Source organism: Aquarana catesbeiana, linkage group LG10 (genome assembly GCF_042186555.1).
Source record: "Aquarana catesbeiana isolate 2022-GZ linkage group LG10, ASM4218655v1, whole genome shotgun sequence".
Classification (NCBI taxonomy): domain Eukaryota; kingdom Metazoa; phylum Chordata; class Amphibia; order Anura; family Ranidae; genus Aquarana; species Aquarana catesbeiana.
This window is the reverse complement of record NC_133333.1, coordinates 200,347,618-200,365,994: the sequence shown is the minus strand read 5'-3', so window position 1 is coordinate 200,365,994 and position 18,377 is coordinate 200,347,618. Positions and strand designations below refer to the sequence as shown.

General features: G+C 46.0%; 1 protein-coding gene across 1 annotated transcript in view; it reads left to right on the top strand.

The window, feature by feature from the left end:
- Nucleotides 1-13,738: 13,738 nt before the first annotated feature.
- ZW10 (zw10 kinetochore protein) overlaps nucleotides 13,739-18,377 on the top strand; it is a 63,936-nt gene continuing 59,297 nt past the window's right edge. The window contains exon 1 of the mRNA XM_073603098.1: nucleotides 13,739-13,957. Within this exon, the coding sequence (XP_073459199.1) occupies nucleotides 13,853-13,957 (105 nt within the window). The 5' untranslated portion in view covers nucleotides 13,739-13,852. The remainder of the gene's footprint in view (nucleotides 13,958-18,377) is intronic.

Below are 18,377 nucleotides of genomic sequence, written 5' to 3'. Positions count from 1 at the left end.
TCACACATTGGACTATACTCACTAATATCTTTTGATAATTGGATGCCTCTTTTCAAAATTTTCCAGACACCTCTCCTGTTAAACCCCTCAGACCAAAAGCCAAAATTAAGTCTCTTAGTCAGCTCCAGTACAATTCAGCAGAATAAGCCTCCCAGCTAGCCATTTGGTACCTCGATGAGCAGCAGAAAAGCACAGCTGGATGGCCAAGATCTCCTTCTCCTGGACAACAAGACCTCCCTGCTCCAGGCCTCAGACAATTTATGCTCACTCCCAGCTGGCATCTGGGCACGCTCCCCCAAGGATTGGCCTGGACCACATAGTTACATAGTTGGTGAGTTTGAAACAAATCCATCCAGTCCAACCTGTGTGTGTGCTTATATGTTAATAGTACATTGGATACCCCTGTATGTTGTGGTTTTTAAGGTACCCATCTAATAGTTTTTTGAAATAATCGATGCTCCCTGCTGATACTACTGCTTGTGGAAGAGAATTCCACATCCTTACCGCTCTCACAGTAAAGAACCCTCTACGCCACGGATATGCAATAAGTGGACCTCCAGCTGTTGCAGAACTACAAGTCCCATGAGGCATAGCAAGACTCTGACAGCCACAAGCATGACACCCAGAGGCATGATGGGACTTGTAGTTCCGCTAATTGCATATCTTTGCTCTACGCAGTTTAAGGTTAAACTGCTTCTATCCTAATTTTAGTAAATGGCCATGTGTCTTTTTTAATTCCCTTTCAATTAAACGTTTTTTCCCTATGCTAGGGTCACCAGTATGGTATTTGTACATTGATATCATCCCCTTTTAAGCGTCTCCTCTCCAGAGAGAATAAGTTCAATACTTGTAGTCTTTCCTCATAGCTGAGATCCTCCAGTCCCTTAAATAGCTTTGTTGCCCTTATCTGGACTCTCTCCAGTTCCAGCAAATCCCTCCTGCGGACTGGTGCCCAGAACTGGACGGCATACTCCAGGCGTGGCCGGACCAAAGTCTTGTAGAGTGAGGGATCTATCTTTACTCAATATGCCCCTTGACAATCTAACTGTAGTCAAAGAACCTGTACATAAAAACCCTAAAATCTGAATTGAGGACTTTAACGGTACCACTTAGATTATAATAAAATATTGAATATTTATTGTACAAAATATAAAAGCATATAAACAATTAATGCATGTGGTACCGGACATTTTGTGTCTAATATTCACTACTTTCTAAACGCAGTTAAAGAACCCTTGATCTGTGGTCAATGAGTCCTTCTAAGTCCAAAATGCAGCTTTTACCCAGCTCCTATGTAACACTCTTTAGCAGCCCAGTTTCCTTCAGCGAACAGCTCCAGCAGACACTCTAAACAAACATTAGACACGTAACGACAAGGGAAAAAGAGAGCGCTCTGGAAAGGAGCTCCGATTATTTATCATCTCCTAAACCAGGGGTCTCCAAACTTTTCAAAGGGCCTTTGTTGCCTTTGTCCTGTGCTTTAGACTTTAGAAGGGCCGTATTGTGGCCAGCGGGGGCAGAAAATGTCCCAGGCCCAGCATCAGCGAGAATAAATATGGCCTCAGGGTTGGTGGTCAATAGGAGAAGTCATCAAACCCCTATTAGTAGGATGAATAGTATCCCATCATTGGTATCAGAGGAAGAAATAGTGCCCTCTTGTAGGCTGTCAGTGGGAGGAATAGTGCCTCATATCACAGGGAGAAATAGTGCCCCAAGGGCCGGATAAAGGCTAGCAAAGGGCTGCATCTGGCCCTCGGGCCACAGTTTGGAGACTCCTGTCCTAAACCATACATATGAATATCACCATCAGGGATTGTTTGGGTCAGATACATATTCATAACTGACCTTTCTGCGCTATTACTGAAGCCTAATTCACAATAAAAGAAGAAGGCAATCAACTTGTAGACAGGTTGCCTACAGGAGTATAGTTTTAGTTAGTGGCTGGCTCGGGCTGTGAGGGAAAGAGTTAATGTGTGTGCTGTGGTTCCCAGGCTTATTAGGTCCAGTCTACCCCCCTATAAATATAAATAGGGGGGAATCTGGGTTCAAGGGGCTTACAGTTCCCTTTGGGGCAGGACGTGCTATGATTCCTGTGGAGGAGGTATGCTGCACCCTGCAGTTCGTCTGAGGCACTGGGGTTCCAGAAATCAACCAGCCCTTGGAAGATGCCAATATAGACTACTACCTTGTGGAGATGTGCCTGAGCAGCCAAATAGTCGTAGTTAGGTCAGGAAATGGACATTGTTCATGATGAACTGTAATACCAGAAACTCTTTAAGTAAAGTTGCAGCAACTGTTCTAAACCTGGACTGAAGGGGGTGCATGGCATATTCAAAAGAACTTGGGCTCATAAAAAACATGTGAGGTATGAAGCTCAGCTACTACAATGATCTACTCATCAGGACAATTAATGTAGTTGCTATGGGTAACCAGGTGTTAGTAAAAGCTACACTGCAACCAGTCGTGAAGCGTGGTACGTTGTATAGGTGACAGGTCCTCCGGTAGAGAGGGTTCAATGTTCTGGCTCCCTCCCTAATGGTCACTTTGCAGTTGCAACTGGAACCGAGCCTGCATTTTGGAGATCCAAGGCCTGGTCACATAAGTACAAGAAGAAAGAGGTTAACAAGTGCACACATGAGGTCCACGCTATGTTAATGGAGGACACGGTCGAAACTGGGGGGGGGGGGAATAGGGGGGTCACCTGCCCCTGGCGCTGACAGTGTTATTGGTGGGACCCCATTCTGTTACTGGGAGTAAGGTAACAGAGGTACATTGGACTGGTGGAGAGGCATGTGTCAGCAGTGTCCTTTCTAATGCAAACATACATCAATTTATAGTGTGTAGTGATATGGTACAGTACTTTACAGTGAAGCTCTGTACTTTAATTATTGCACACAATTTTTTTTATTACAGGTACTTATATAGCACAGTCAATTTACACAGTGCTTTACATATATATACAGTATATTCAAGGGCGGCCCGTCCATTAGGGGTGCCCGGGCACGGCCCCCCCATACATGCATCTGGCCCCCATGCAGGATGCTGGACGTATGAATTCCAATGGTGTTTTGGATTCAGAACACAAGTTCCGATATTGTTTTTATTATATCTACCCCTGATCAGATTGTTGAATATAAGCATGCATGCTTCAAGTAAGCTCACACTGAGACTGCTTAGTTCAGAGTCAAATCACTTTCTGTTTAATATTTCCGCTTCTCAAGATTTTTATACAATTCCATTAAAGATTGAGATACGTCAACAAGACTGGCGCATACAAACCACAAATATAAAAATACATATAGTGATAGAACTTTGGTTTTAGCTGGGTGCTCATTTGCGGAAGTTGCTTTATTTTTGCAGCACTTTTGCAGCATTTCATCCTCCTTTTAATTCATTTGTGTTATGTTGGTATATTCTGAATGTATTCTGGGAAGCAGGCGCAAACTTTTTGTTAACTCTTCAGTTCCACAGCAGCAAGGGAAAAGGTGAGCTTTGCAGAAAATTCTGAATATGTCTTACTGTAAGGCTTATTAAGCGTAGAAGCTGAGTTTATATATGTTAGGTATATAAAGCATGTATTGGAATAGACAGTTCACCATGTTCACATTTCTTAATCACATCCATTACAGTCCCCCCTTGAAGCTGTCTATTTCAAACTGTCCCTCATACTAAAAGTCCTACTCACTCCCCTAGCCCATTCTCCTCTGCAACTCTTTTCAGCTGTATATAGAGAAGAGCAGTGACTAATTCACTACCCCCCTCGATACAGCTTGGAGAGGGGCAATCAGGCGCTGTCTGTCCCTTTAATCCTATGGTGTTGCATCTCGGGGGAAAGTCACTGTAACGGAGCGTAACACATAATCATTGTCAAGTCTTACATAATCTTCATCATCATCTGGTATTTCTTGGTTCACAAACATGGGAGTAGATTGGTCAACAGCTTTTTCTACACACTTCTTAAAGCAGGGAAGAACACAGCAGACCATGACAGCAAGGATCACTAGAATTATCAGAATGGCTATTCCGATCTGTGTTAAAATTCCCTGCCATCCCCCCTTGATCCAGGTGAAGTACTGATCCCAGGGGTTGGAGAGCCCTGAATTCTTCTTTAATTCTTTGGACAAATCCTCAAGTTTTTGGATGGCTAAAGTCACTTTACCATTTGGGTCTGTGTTATCTGGGATATAAGTACAGCATGTTTCAGGTAACATCTTACACACACCCCCCTTTTCAGCTAGGACCATGTCTAAGGCCATACGGTTTTGGAAGGTCATATGTGAAGCGGCTTCTTGTTGTTCGGCTAAACCTCGGTGTGCATCTCTGGTGTAAATAACAAACCTTTGTTGGTTGTAGTAGATGTAATTTATCCAGTCTACATTCTTGTTTACAGTGATGATGGGGATCTGGCACTCAAACCTTGCTGCTACTTGGTCTTGCTTTGAACTCATCTGGGACCCCTCTAGGGACCCCTATGGCATCTATGTATACATGAGGGTCAAAGTTTCCTGCTGGGGCACACCTATGCATGTAGAGGCATTATAGCCTTGGCCAGTGCACATTCTCCTGTCCACTGTCCTGTCAATCTGCTTCTAATTTTTAATGTGTCCGCAGATCCAGTACACATCTCCCAAAGACTGGACATGGTTTTGCACCAGATCTGCAGACACCTCACTATAAGATCCACAGTAACCCTTAGTTAAATGCCCAAGAGGTTTTCCCACTCCCTATAACCATCTATAGCATGTCTAATTGCCAGGATATATGGTGATACCTTCTCCTGGTTTGGGGGTCTTGGTAACTATGGGATATTCCTTCTTCCAATGTTCACACAGGGAGTGGTCAGTGGTTGTGTTGGTAAACAGGCTGAGGAAACATGTCTCATATTCGTGGGATATGTTCAGGGGTACCGTTCCCAAGTGTGGTCTAGCCCCCCACACACACATAACAATTGGTCTTATTGTGTTTCCCTGCACTGTATCTCATCCACTCAAGCCACATGTTGACATCTGAGAACCTGGTTTCTGCAGCCATAGTATCCTCAAAGGTAGGGTCTGCTATGACCACCATGTCCTTTAATGTCTGTATATGGGGCCTCAGGGGGTTTGAGCTAGATGTGGATTGGGGAACTCCCCACTATGGGTTATTGAGCATATCTTTCAGTTGAAAAGGCTTTCTAAAACCGGGATACCCACTTCCCCACCATAGGCCCAGAACATAGGTCCTACTGTCTTCTGGGCTAGGATTCTCAATGGTCAGCTTGAACTCTTTGGTGTAATACTGATTTGTGTGCTTGTTGATTGTCATTCTATCTAAGAGTGACTTCCCATTTTTGTCTTTTCTATATTGGGCGTTTTCAAGTTTGTACCCCCAGTTTGTACCCCCAGTGTTCCAACCCACTGCTCCCCAGGAATCACAGTTGTTACCCCAATAGGTGTCAGTGACACATACATACACAGTCATGGGTCTTACTGCTTCATCCCAGGACCGGATCTTGTACATAGTACCTGGAATTAGCTGTTCATAAGAGGATATAAAAGTGGCAACATGTGTATTGGATGAGTTATACCAGAATTGGGTTATACCATCTTTGTGTTTGATGGCTACCTCTTGCGCCTGGGCAATGATTACTATAGAAAGGATATATAAAATCATTTGGTCCCCTCAGTCTTTTCCTCAGGTACAGGGACTTTCTTGCAGTGGGAGGAGTTTGTCCACGTGTTCTTCCCAGCCACTTTGACTGATACGCGGTGACTGCGTATCCTGTGTGTTACCATCCAGTGTTGTCTGCATATCTGGAACCATCCACAAAAATTGTCAAGTCAGGATTCTCAAGGGCTGTTTCACTGACTGTCAGTAAGGCCCCTTTCACACTGGGGCGGTTTGCAGGTGTTATTGCGCTAAAAATAGCGCCTGCAAACCGCCCCTAAACAGCCTCCGCTGTTTGTTCAGTGTGAAAGCCCAAGGGCTTTCACACTGAAGCGGTGCGCTGGCAGGAGAAGAAAAAATCTCCTGTCAGCCGCATCTTTGGAGTGGTGAAGGAGCGATGTATTCACCGCTCCTAAACCGCTCCTGCCCATTGAAATCAATGGGACAGCGCGGCTATACCGCGGTAATACCGCGGCTATAGCGGCGCTATACGAGGGGTTTTAACCCTTTTTCGTCCGCCAGCGGGATGGTTAAAATCGCACCGCTAGCGGCCGAATACCGCGGTAAAACAGCGCTAAAAATAGCGCTGTTTTACCGTGGACGCCCCCTACCGCCCCAGAGGTTCCCCCCTCAAGAAGAGGAAGCAGAGTGGATGGGTTAAGGGTATCACATCGGAGGATGGTGATGTTATCAGGGAGAAGCAAGGCACACTGGAGTCTGAGGTGTCTTACTGAGGACAGGTGTTTGGCCTGTACTTGGTTCAGCATGGCAGTTATGTCATAAGGGGCATTGGGCTGCAAAAACAGTTTGAAAGTCTTTTCATAGTCTGGAAACTTCAAAATTGTCCACGGCTTCTGGAGGAAGCAGGAAAGGGTCAGATTTCAGGGCATCATAAAGGGGTTGCATCAAGAGGGAGGCTTCTGGAACTGGGATCCAAGAACGGCAGTAGTAGATTAATCCTAGAAAGGCATGAAGGGGCTTTTGACCTTGTAGCAAAGGGAGGGCCTTGATTGCAGCAACTCTTTCTTCAGTGAGCTGTCGGGAAGATGCAGTGGCCTAGGAAAATCACCTTCTCTCTGGACTTTTTGCTTTAAGGCCTTGCATCCTTGCTCAGCCAGGTAGTGGAGGAGGCTTTCAGGCATCATCAAGGGTATCTGCACAAAGCAGGAGGTCATCTACATATTGAAGTATTACAATGTCTGGGTGTAACTTCATCCAGGTGTCCAGAATGGGGGCTATTGCCTTGGCGAATTGGGAGGGGGAGTTCTGGGCACCTTGTGGCATAACAGTCCAGGTGTAGCGGGCAGGTGACACAGGCTTGCCTGAATCCTTGCGGAGAAGGTCCATGTGATCCGGAGAGGGGCAGGGTGGTGGGCGAGGTGGGGTGTCATGTCCCTGGTACTGGGCGCTTTCATGTGGACCACGGTTGGGGCTTGGTTGACTGTGGGTGAATTTCCGAGGGCTTCGGTATTCTCTTCTAGAGTGACCGGGTCTTCCGCAGTTGTAGTAGACACGTGGAGTTGGTACTGGTGGGCGCAGATAGGGTGTGTCAGAAGCCACCATGAGGGGAGCTACTCTCTACTGCTCTGTGAGGATTCTGGACCTAATAACAACGTCTCAAGCTCCATTGCTCTATACTCCGGGCGTGATAGGTTCAAACCCTTTCAGATTGATACTTTAAGACCAGAGACAAATGCAACAGTCACCACTTAGCCACTGTGCTGCCCACACAATGACATTGATGAGCATGCTCACTGTGAAGGGTACCCCCATGTGCAGGGTGAAAAGGCCCTGCCCAAAAACTCACTGAGCTTAGGGAAGAGATCTTCAGTGCATCAAAAAACAACAGCTCAGGCTGGTTATAGCCTAGCAACAACACTCTTTAAATCTAGTTAGGGACACAGCAACATAGAGTAGGGCCCCTAGACCTTTAATATTCATTCTTGAAAATAAAGATCATGGTTGGGTTTTGTCATAATATTTGTACATAAGTGCAGCTCTATCCAAAACGTTTCGGAAGGATAGGGCTAGAACCTCTACCTCTATCCTGTCTGCATTAGGTTGGCCATAGATTATACAATTTTTTTGTACAAATTTCCTTTAGATTTACCAAAAAACATAAAAACATACATTAAACACTTTTCAACTTGTATACAATCAGGCAGGCATGTGCACTATATAGCTGAAGATAAATTCAAAGGAAATTGAGAAAGAAAATTATATAATGTATGGCCAGCCCACAGCTCCCAACTGTCCCTGATTTCGAGGGACTGTCCCTGATTTGGAGAAATGTCCCTCTGTCCCTCATTACTCCTCAATGGTGCCTCATTTTGGTCTGATCTATATAGATGTATATAAAATGCAGTTTTTATCTATCAAAAAATGTTTTCCAGTGCTAAACCTTTCATCTGATTTCTAAATTGCTGCATTTGTAAATTTCAAAAGCCAATATAAAGGAATAGTAGTGGTAAAACAAGCATTTGTGGGTTTAATCAATCTTGTTTTTTTGTACAATTCTCCTTTAAGGGGGCGTGGCAGGGTGTGTGTCCTATGCCTGCATACTTTTGCTTATAGGTGTCCTTCATTCTCATCTCAACAAATTGGGAGGTATGCCAGCCTAACAGTTGGAAATATTTCATTCACTTCCTATCCTGGAGGCATTGAGAGGAAATCTCAAGAGGAACACAGCAATAAAAGAAAATGAGTCTGACTGTATTGAGTATAGAGTTGACCATCAATGGTCAGAAGCCTCCCAAGAACAAAAGTTGGGAAACGATGTATTACCCTGCCCTCTGTCCTGTAGGGTCATACTTTCTTATGATTTGCAACTCAACCAACAATCAGAAGCAGCACACACTTGCATAGTTGCCAACATTGCAAAAAAAATATGTGGGGCACTTTTTTTGGCTGTAAGCGGAACCGTACAATAATTAGGAGGCGGGGCATTCGTTTGTAGGCGTGCCTTAGCAAAAAATTACAAGTGCGGCGCGCGAAGCAGACCCCCCTCAGTGCAGCCCCCCCTCTATTAGTGCAGACCCCCCTCAATTAGTGCAGACCTCCCTCAATTAGTGCAGCCCCCCTCAGTGCAGCCCCCCCCTCTATTAGTGCAGACCCCCCTCAGTGCAGCCCCCTTCTATTAGTGCAGACCCCCCTCAATTAGGGCAGTCCCCCCCTCTATTAGTGCAGACCCCCCTCTATTAGTGCAGACCCCCCCTCAGTGCAGCCCCCCCTCTATTAGTGCAGACCCCCCCCTCAATGCAGCCCCCCTCAGTGCAGCCCCCCGCTCAGTGCAGGAGCGGCCGGTGTTCTGCCGAGAAAGTTCCCCTCGGCATGTAAGGACCCCCTGTACTGCACAGGCGCAACGCTTGCGCAGTACGGGGCTGGGGAACTTTTCGGCAAGACACGGCGATGGCCGTGTCTTCTGCTTCAGTGGAGAGGGGAGGAGCCGTGCAGCTAAAGAAGCCCATTGGCTGCATGGATCGAGCCCCCTTCCTCTCTCCACTTACTCAACACTGGGACACTTTTTTTGGCTGTAGGCGGAGCCGTACAATAATTAGGGGGCGGGGCATTCGTTTGTAGGCGTGTCTTAGCAAAAAAATTACAAGTGCGGAGCGGGAAGCAGACCCCCCTCAGTGCAGCCCCCCCTCTATTAGTGCAGACCCCCCCTCAATTAGTGCAGACCTCCCTCAATTAGTGCAGCCCCCCTCAGTGCAGCCCCCCCCATTAGTGCACAGCCCCCCCTCAGTGCAGCCCCCTTCTATTAGTGCAGACCCCCCTCAATTAGTGCAGTCCCCCCCTCTATTAGTGCAGACCCTCCTCTATTAGTGCAGACCCCCCTCAATTAGTGCAGCCCCCCCTCAGTGCAGCCCCCCTCTATTAGTGCAGACCCCCCTCAATTAGTGCAGTCCCCCCTCTATTAGTACAGACCCCCCTCAATTAGTGCAGCCCCCCCTCAATGCAGCCCTCCTCTATTAGTGCAGACCCCCCCCAGTGCAGCCCCCCCCTCTATTAGTGCAGACCCCACCTCAGTGCAGCCCCCACTCTATTAGTGCAGACCCCCCTCAATTAGTGCAGCCCCCCCTCAGTGCAGCCCCCCCTCTATTAGTGCAGACCCCCCCTCAATGCAGCCCCCCTCAGTGCAGCCCCCCCGCTCAGTGCAGGAGCGGCCGGTGTTCTGCCGAGAAAGTTCCCCTCGGCATGTAAGGACCCCCTGTACTGCGCAGGCGCAACGCTTGCGCAGTACGGGGCTGGGGAACTTTTCGGCAAGACACGGTGACGGCCGTGTCTTCTGCTTCAGCGGAGAGGGGAGGAGCCGTGCAGCTAAAGAAGCCCATTGGCTGCATGGATCGAGCCCCCTTCCTCTCTTCACTTACTCAACACTAGGGGGAAGATCGAGCGGTGGCGCCGGCCACCATTTTGCTGGAGCCAGCTGCTCCAAAAATAAAAAAAACAACATTCCCAAATTTCCTTATGTAAAATCCCGATTCGGGACAGCCTCCAATCGGGACGAGGGTCCCAAAATCTGGATTGTCCCGGGAAAATCTGGACTGTTGGCAACTATGCACTTGGTCTACTAGTTCCTTCCTTTCAAATTAGTTGTTTTTGGCTTTTAGTGAAATTCCATTTATCTGTAGGATAAAGGGGCTCCTGCATGACACTGCCTAAGGCTGGCAGGCAAGCAATTTAATTTTTTTCAACAATCACATTTTATTGCATGGTGTGAAAATTATACACAGCTAAAAAAATAGCGATGCTTTACTGCTGATGCACCCACCACCCCAGTGTGAAAGGGGCCTAATACACAATACTACCAGTAACACCCTCACAGACAATAGGGCTCATTTATAACAGAGGGCAGATAACACTATCCACTTTCCATAATACTCCATAAGTCAAGATGGGACCCAGAAGGAGCCAGTGAGTTGATGCCGGCACTGGTAAGGGATCTTGTAAGCATCAAACCACTGTAGCTAAAGTAATTCTGACTTTAGTTATGCTTTAAAGTAACATTAAAGTTTCCTTTTAAGAAAAAAAAATAACAAACATGTTATACTTACCTGCTCTATGCAGTGGTTTTGCACAAAGCATCCCCACTTGTCCTCTTTCTTGACCTGCCCGCAATTCTTTTTTACATTCAGCTGTCAGTGGGGAACCCGCTGAAAAAAAAAGAACCCTGCAAAACAATAGCATATTGTGCTAGTATGCATCGCAAAAAGCACCGGAAAAACACTTTTGGAGGATGTGACTCCCCAAAAGCCACATAGATGTGAACCATAGGCGTGTGCACAGGGTGTGCCAGGTGTGCCTGGGCACACCCTAATCGCCTTGTGTGGTGCATATTCCCCCCTGTTTAGAGCACTGATATTTCATCACAAAAAAAAAATGTTACAAAATAAAATAATTTAAAAAGAATAAAAATAAAACTACTGACACTGTCCACTGCCCTACTGACACCATCAGTACATATACACATGCATATGTATTTGAGCTTTGGGGTGCACACCCTAATGCAAGAGGCTGCGCACACCTATGATGTGAACCTATAGTAAAGGTTTGAACCAGGGCTTATAAAACAGCCACAGCTCCAGTAGAAAAGCCTGCCCTCTGACAGCATGTTCCAGAGAAGGACCCTGACTCTCTGTGGAGAAGCAGTGGTAACCCTGCAGAGGTCCGACACACCCCTTGCTGAGTTAAGGTAAGGTGACCAGATTTTTAAAATGAAATCCGGGGACATATTTTTTTTTTACTAGTAATGGCAACAATCGACGACTCTTTGCCCGTCGCCGCTGCCGCTGCCCGCCTCACAGCCTGTCAAGTCTAAAGCCCCATACACACAATCAGATTTTCTGATGATTTTTTCCTTCAGATTTACCAAAACCATATAATATGAGGTCAAACCTTAGGAGTTTCAATTTGTATGCAATCAGGCAGGCCCTTGCACTACATGGTTTTGGTAAATCTGAAGACAAAAATCAGCAGAAAATCTGATAGTGTGTATGGGGCTTTACTCTTTGGGCCCAGGCTACTACTGGGTGGGGAGCAGAGGAAGATCACTCCACCAGGGAAGGCAAGGAGATAAACAGGCAGGCGGCTGGCCGGGACTTTAGCCAAGGCAGAGGAACATGTGAGTGGAGCTGAATGGGCATGCGCCTGAAACTGAAGAAATAGTCCCTCCGCTCCGACCAGCACATGATCATCAGAAAGGGGCACAGATAATAGAAAAAAATAAACCCCCATAAGCTAGTAGGAGCGGCAGAGGAGGGGGGGTGCAATTCAGATTTTTTTTTTTTGTCTTTGGCTGTCTTTGAAATTGCCCCAGCCCCTGTTCAAATCCAATCCGGGCACAAAACTGGGGACAGACTTGGTCCGGGGACAGTGTCCTCAATCCGGGGACTGTCCCCAGAAACCGGGGATGTCTGGTCACCCTAAGTTAAGGCCCATGCACCTCTGCAGAGTGACCACTGCTTCTATACAGACAGCAAAGGTCCTACACTGCAACTAGGGTGACCATGTGTTCTGGATTTCCTGGGACAGTCCTGCATTTTGCAGGTCTGTCCCAGGCACCTTAATTCCGGGACAATACAGTGTCCCGGAATGAAACTGACACAGCCGGGGGGGGGGGGGGTGGGTTTGGTTGTACATTTCGACGCATTGCCGCTTTACTCACTGACAGCTCTAGTCCTGGCCGGCCGAGACCCGTTTAACCTTATTTCACCACTGGCTCTACACTGCCCAAACTGGTTACTAGGACCGCCTGCTGCTCAACACAGAGCTAGGCTGAGGCCCCAGCATTCAGAGCGGAGGTGGATTTAACTTCTACTACTGCTTTAGCTCCACCCATCTCCTCCTCAATTTTCTCTGGCAGCATGCTTAGAGGGAAGAGAACTGCCAGGATTTGAGAGCAACTCTTAATACTCAGAGGTGAGGCTGGGCGCTGGGGATGGATGGCACACGATGTGTGTCATGAGGCACTTACTGCAGAGATGACGGCAGATGAGCTGGCAGCAGAAGACAGATGACACCCTCAAAGGGATGGGAGGAGGACACATCCCTAGATCTCATGGGTTCATGCTGGCTGGGACATGTAGTCCTTCACTTTTGGAGGATGTGACGCCCCAAAAGTGAAGGACTACAGGTTCCAGCATGAACCCCTCAGAGCTGAAGATTTGACGACCCCCGCCCCCCAACTAGTGAAGAACTACAGGTCCCAGCATGAACCCATGAAATCTATGGGGTCACACTCTTAGATCTCAGGGGTTCATGCTGGGACTTGTAGTCCTCCAATTGTGGGGGGGGGGATTCACACCCTTTGATTTAAGAAGCTCATGCTGGGACTTGTAGTCTTTACATTTTGGGGTGGAGTCCCATCCTTAGCTCTGAGGGGTTTATGCTGTAACTCTTGTAGTCCTTTGTTTTTGGGGGATGTGACCCCCCCCCAAAAGCGAAGGACTACAGGTCCCAGCATGAACCCCTCAGAGCTGGAGATGTGACCCCCACCCCGGAAATGTGGTCACCCTAACTACAACATGCTGGCAGGGTACAAACTATTCTACTAATGGCCCGTAACACATGATCAGAAAATTGTACGAAAAATACTGCTTTCGAATCGATCGTATGATAATCTGATCGCTAGTACACAGCATTCGAGAGCCGATCACGACAGTTCAGCCAATATTGTTTGTATTATAAAAAAAAACAGCTTTTTCCTTCAATTTTACTTTATTCTTATTTTCCTGGATGTGGAATCTTCCCAATAAGGGAACAGAGAGCAATGATCCTCTCCCGCCACAGGAGGTCAGTAATGAGCCCTCTCCTCCCCTCTATGGGTAATGTAATGTAAACATTAGCGAGCACAGAAGAGCGGATGTACATAGAAAAGGCTATCCATCAGACTCCGCCCCCCACCACCTTGCACCTATCACACCGGCTGTTCTCCTTCTCGCTCCACCCTATCACAGCCACGCAGAAGACCCCGTCTCCCAGCATCCTTTAGGAAGCTTGACCTGGCTCTATAGCTGTCAGTGAGTGTGCGCGGTGCATGCCGGGACTGGTAGTTCCCTTGTTGAGCTGTGTAGTGTGAGGTGTTCGGGGACCGCGATAGGCAGGACTACAATCCCGGCATGCCCCGCGCTCTGGGCTCACTCTTCCAGTTTGAAAGCGGCCCCGTCAGCGCTGGGCACGGATTGGGGGGTTGTTGGTTGGCGGGATGGCGTCGTTTGTGACCGAAGTGCTGGCCAGTTCTGGGCGGCTGGAGAAGGAGGACCTGGGAACCAAAATCACCCGGCTGTCCCGGAGGGTGGAGGAGGTGAAGGTAATAAAGAGGACCTGTCACCTATAGTGTACTCTGTACTGTACGGGGATAGGAAGGGTCTGTGTCCTCAGTACTGTACAGGGATAGGAGTGGTCAGTGTACTGTACAGGGATAGGAGTGGTCAGTGTACTGTACGGGGATAGGAGTGGTCAGTGTACTGTACGGGGATAGGAGTGGTCAGTGTACTGTACGGGGATAGGAGTGGTCAGTGTACTGTACGGGGATAGGAGTGGTCAGTGTACTCTGTACTGTTTTTTGCACTAACCACTTCAGCCCCGGAAGATTTTACCCCCTTCCTGACCAGAGCCCTTTTTGCGATTCGGCACTACGTCGCTTTAACTGACAATTGCGCGGTCGTGCGTCGTTGCACCCAAACAAAATTGATGTCCTTTTTTTCCCACAAATAGAGCTTTCTTTTCTTTTGGTGGTATTTGATCTCCTCTGCGGTTTTTATTTTTTGCGCTAAAAACAAAAAAAAAGAGCGACAATTGTGAAAAAAAACACATTTTTTTTAACTTTTTGCTATAATAAATATCTCCCAAAAATATATAAAAAAACAATTTTTTTCCTTGGTTTAGGCCGATATGTATTCTACATATGTTTGGTAAAAAAAAAAAAATCGCAATAAACTTATATTGATTGGTTTGCCCAAATGTTATAGCGTCTACAAAATAGGGGATAGTTTTATGGCATTTTTATTATTATTATTATTATTATTATTATTATTATTATTATTTTTTTTTTACTAGTAATGACGGTGATCTGCGACTTTTTTTTTTTTTATTGTGACTGCGACATTATGGCAGACACATCGGATAATTTTGGGACCATTTAATACAGCGATCAGTGCGATTAAAAATGCATTGATTACTGTAAAAATGTCCCTGGCAGTGAAGGGGTTAACACTAGGGGGCAGGGAAGGGGTTAACTGTGTTCCCTGGGAGGTGATTCTAACTGAAGGGGGAGGGACTACCTACAGGAAGTGATGGATCGTGGTTCCTAGCTAATAGGAACACATGATCTGTCACTCCTGTCACAACAGAACAGGGAAGTGTGTATTTACACACACTCGTCCCTATTCTGTGTCTCCTGGTCACGATCGCTCATGGCTGGCAGTCATCACGACCGTCGGCCACAAGCATCGGCAGCCCTGCTGTGCGGTGGTGCGCGCTCGCCTGCTATCCCGACCCCGCGAGCCGACGCACAGCTACGTGGTTTCACGCAGGGGAGCCACCCTGCTGCAGTAAAACTGCGACGGCTGGTCCGGAAGCAGTTAGACAAAAAAAGACCAACAATTTTGAAAGTTTTTTTTTTTTTTTACTTTCTTCTATAGAACATATCCAATAAAAAAAATGTAACAAATCAAATTTCTTCATACGTTTAGGCCAATATGTATTCTGCTACAAATTTTTGGTAAAAAAATCCCAATAAGCGTATATTGGTTGGCTTGCACAAAAGTCATAGCCAGAGTCTACAAACGATGGGATAGATTTATGGAATTTTTTTTTTACTAGTAATGGCAGCAATCAGCGACTTATAACGGGGCTGCAATATTTTGAAATTTTTTTAGGGACCATTGACACTAATACAGTGATTGGTTCTAAAAATATGCACTGTTACTGTACTAATGATTCTGGCTGGGAAGGGGTTAACATCAGGGGCGATCAAAGGGTTAACTGTGTGTACTGTGGGGGAGGGGCTTTACTAGTGAAAGGAATTGATCCATGTCTCTGCTTTGCAGGAACACAGGATCACTACCTTCCCTACTGACAGAACGGCAATCTGTCTTGTTTACATAGACAGATCGCTGTTCTGGCTCTCTACCTAATGATCGACGGGTGTTGGTGGACATTGAGTCCGTGGTACCCGCAGATCAGCTCCCACTGTGTATAATCAGAGCGGGTCGCCAGTGGAGCACGTATGCGACCCAGACTTGGATGTGCAGGATCACACGCTAGGTACATGATCCTGCACAGCAGAGCCTCCTTGCCGTCGTATGTGTACGTTTTATACAGTCGGCAAACGGTTAAAGTATATGTGAGCCTCACCATGTGACACCATGTGATAGAAATGCAAAGCAACACCTGTGTGTGTGTTTGTTTATGTATGTATATATGTGTGTGTGTGTGTGTGTGTATATATATATATAGATAGATAGATAGATAGATAGATAGATAGATAGATAGATAGATAGATAGATAGATAGATAGAGATATATATATATATATATATATATATATATATATATATATACACACACACACACACGCTCTGTATGTCGCCCCCCGAGCCGATGTGAGTGCCCGGCGGTCTCGATCACCACCAGGCTCCCTCGATCACCACCAGGCTCCCTCGATCACCGCTGAGACACAGAGAACCCGGAACTGTGTGTGTGTAAATACACAGTTTCCGGTTCTCTGAGGGGAGAACAGACAGATCGTCGATCTGTCATCTCCCCTACACAGTCCACATCCCCCTTCAGTTAGAACACAAACTAGGACACACTTAACCTCTTCACTGCCAGTGACATTTTTACAGTAATCAATGCATTTTTAATTGCACCGATCGCTGTATTAATGCCAATGGTCCCAAAAATGTGTCAAAATTGTCCGACGTGTCCGCCATAATGTCGCAGTCACGCTAAAAATCGCAGATCACCGCCATTACTTGTAAAAAAAAAAAAAAAATAAATAAAAAATAAAAATGCTATAAATCTATCCCCTATTTTGTAGACGCTATAACTTTTGCGCAAACCAATCAATATACGCTTTTTGCGATTTTTTTTATTTATTTATTTTTTTTGCCAAAAATATGTAGAGTAATTCATATCGGCCTAAAGTGAGGGGAAAAAAATCTTTTTTTTATATATTTTTGGGGGATTTTTATTATAGCAAAAAGTAAAAAATAATGCGTTTTTTTTCAAAATGTTCTCTCTTTTTTTTTTTTTTTTTTGTTTATAGCGCAAGAAATAAAAAACGCAGAGGTGATCAAATACCACCAAAAGAAAGCTCTATTTGTGGGAAAAAAAGGACGTCAATTTTGTTTGGGTGCAACATCGCACGACCGCGCAATTGTCAGTTAAAGTGACGTAGTGCCGAATCGCAAAAAGTGCTCTGGTCAGGAATGGGGTAAAATCTTCCAGGGCCGAAGCGGTTAAATTTATAAGTGATCACATATGGACCCATGTTGTCAGCTGTGTAGGGGCCTTAGAGAGGTGGGGGAAGAGACTGTAGAAAACCGCAGTACACTGATCTTCCCAGTGAATGGCTGTGCAGGGCGGGCATGTCAGCACAAGTCTAATCATTGGAGGACAGGCACACTAAGCTTCCAAGTAGAGTGCAAATATGAAAACTGACCACACTGGAATGGCTGGGCTCCTGTGCCTAGTGTAGTCTGTTTGAAATAGGAAAGCAGGGGGACTGGCAGGATCACCAGGGAATTTCACATAAAGGAAGCAATACAAAGAGAACAGGAGACTTCAAAGTGGTTGTAAACCTCTGATTGTGACTTTTACCTGTAAGCCTAGAATAAGATGTTTAAACTCTTTGATTTGGGAGAGATATCCAGCAATTTCCTGTTCTTTGTGACACTCGTGGACTGGACAGGAAGTAAGTAAATGCAATCAATGGGGGCAAACCCACCACACACAGCAATAAATACCTGACCGAGGTTCCATCCCCTCCCTCCTCACCTTTTGTATGGTTTAATTTGGGCATTAGATTTGGATCCACACAACATTTTTCTGACTGGAATGTGGAGGAATTTGCTGAATGACCTTTCTTCTTGGGTTGCTGGTTCTTGTTGCTTCTGCACATTCCCTGATCTGAGTTGACTTCTAAGTGGAACTATCCCTTGATCTTTACCTGATATTTCCCCTAACCTAGAAATCTTTGTCTGCTTCTGGAATTGCATAGAACAACCCTCTTCATTGCATATTAGGACAGTGCAGCGTTGGTATGTACTTGTAAACTATTGTCCTGACACAAGATCCTAGAGCTGGCATTTGAAGATGTGCAGCTAATGCCGTGTTACTATAAATGTGGCTGTTCAGTCATAGACAAACCTGACAATTTACTGTATGACTGACAACAGTGGATTTAGGCTTATTAGAACCTGCCAATAAACACACATAGTATGTAAAGCTCACCTGTCTGAAGTAGAACAATATGCTCTGCACTTTATTCTAGCTGCTCACAGATGATTTTTAAATAGACTTTAGCATTTTCATGAAATTTGAGTGATCAGAAAGCATCCCAAATGCAGGTGAAATGCTCAAAAAGCATCACTTTCTAAATGCCCGGCAACTGCTTGCTAATCCCTTCTAATTACTTTGTTATGGGGGTGCTCAGATTGGACACAAGTGATTCAGTGACTGATGCACTTGAATCTTCCCAGTGATTACCTGCGAATGAAACAGTGA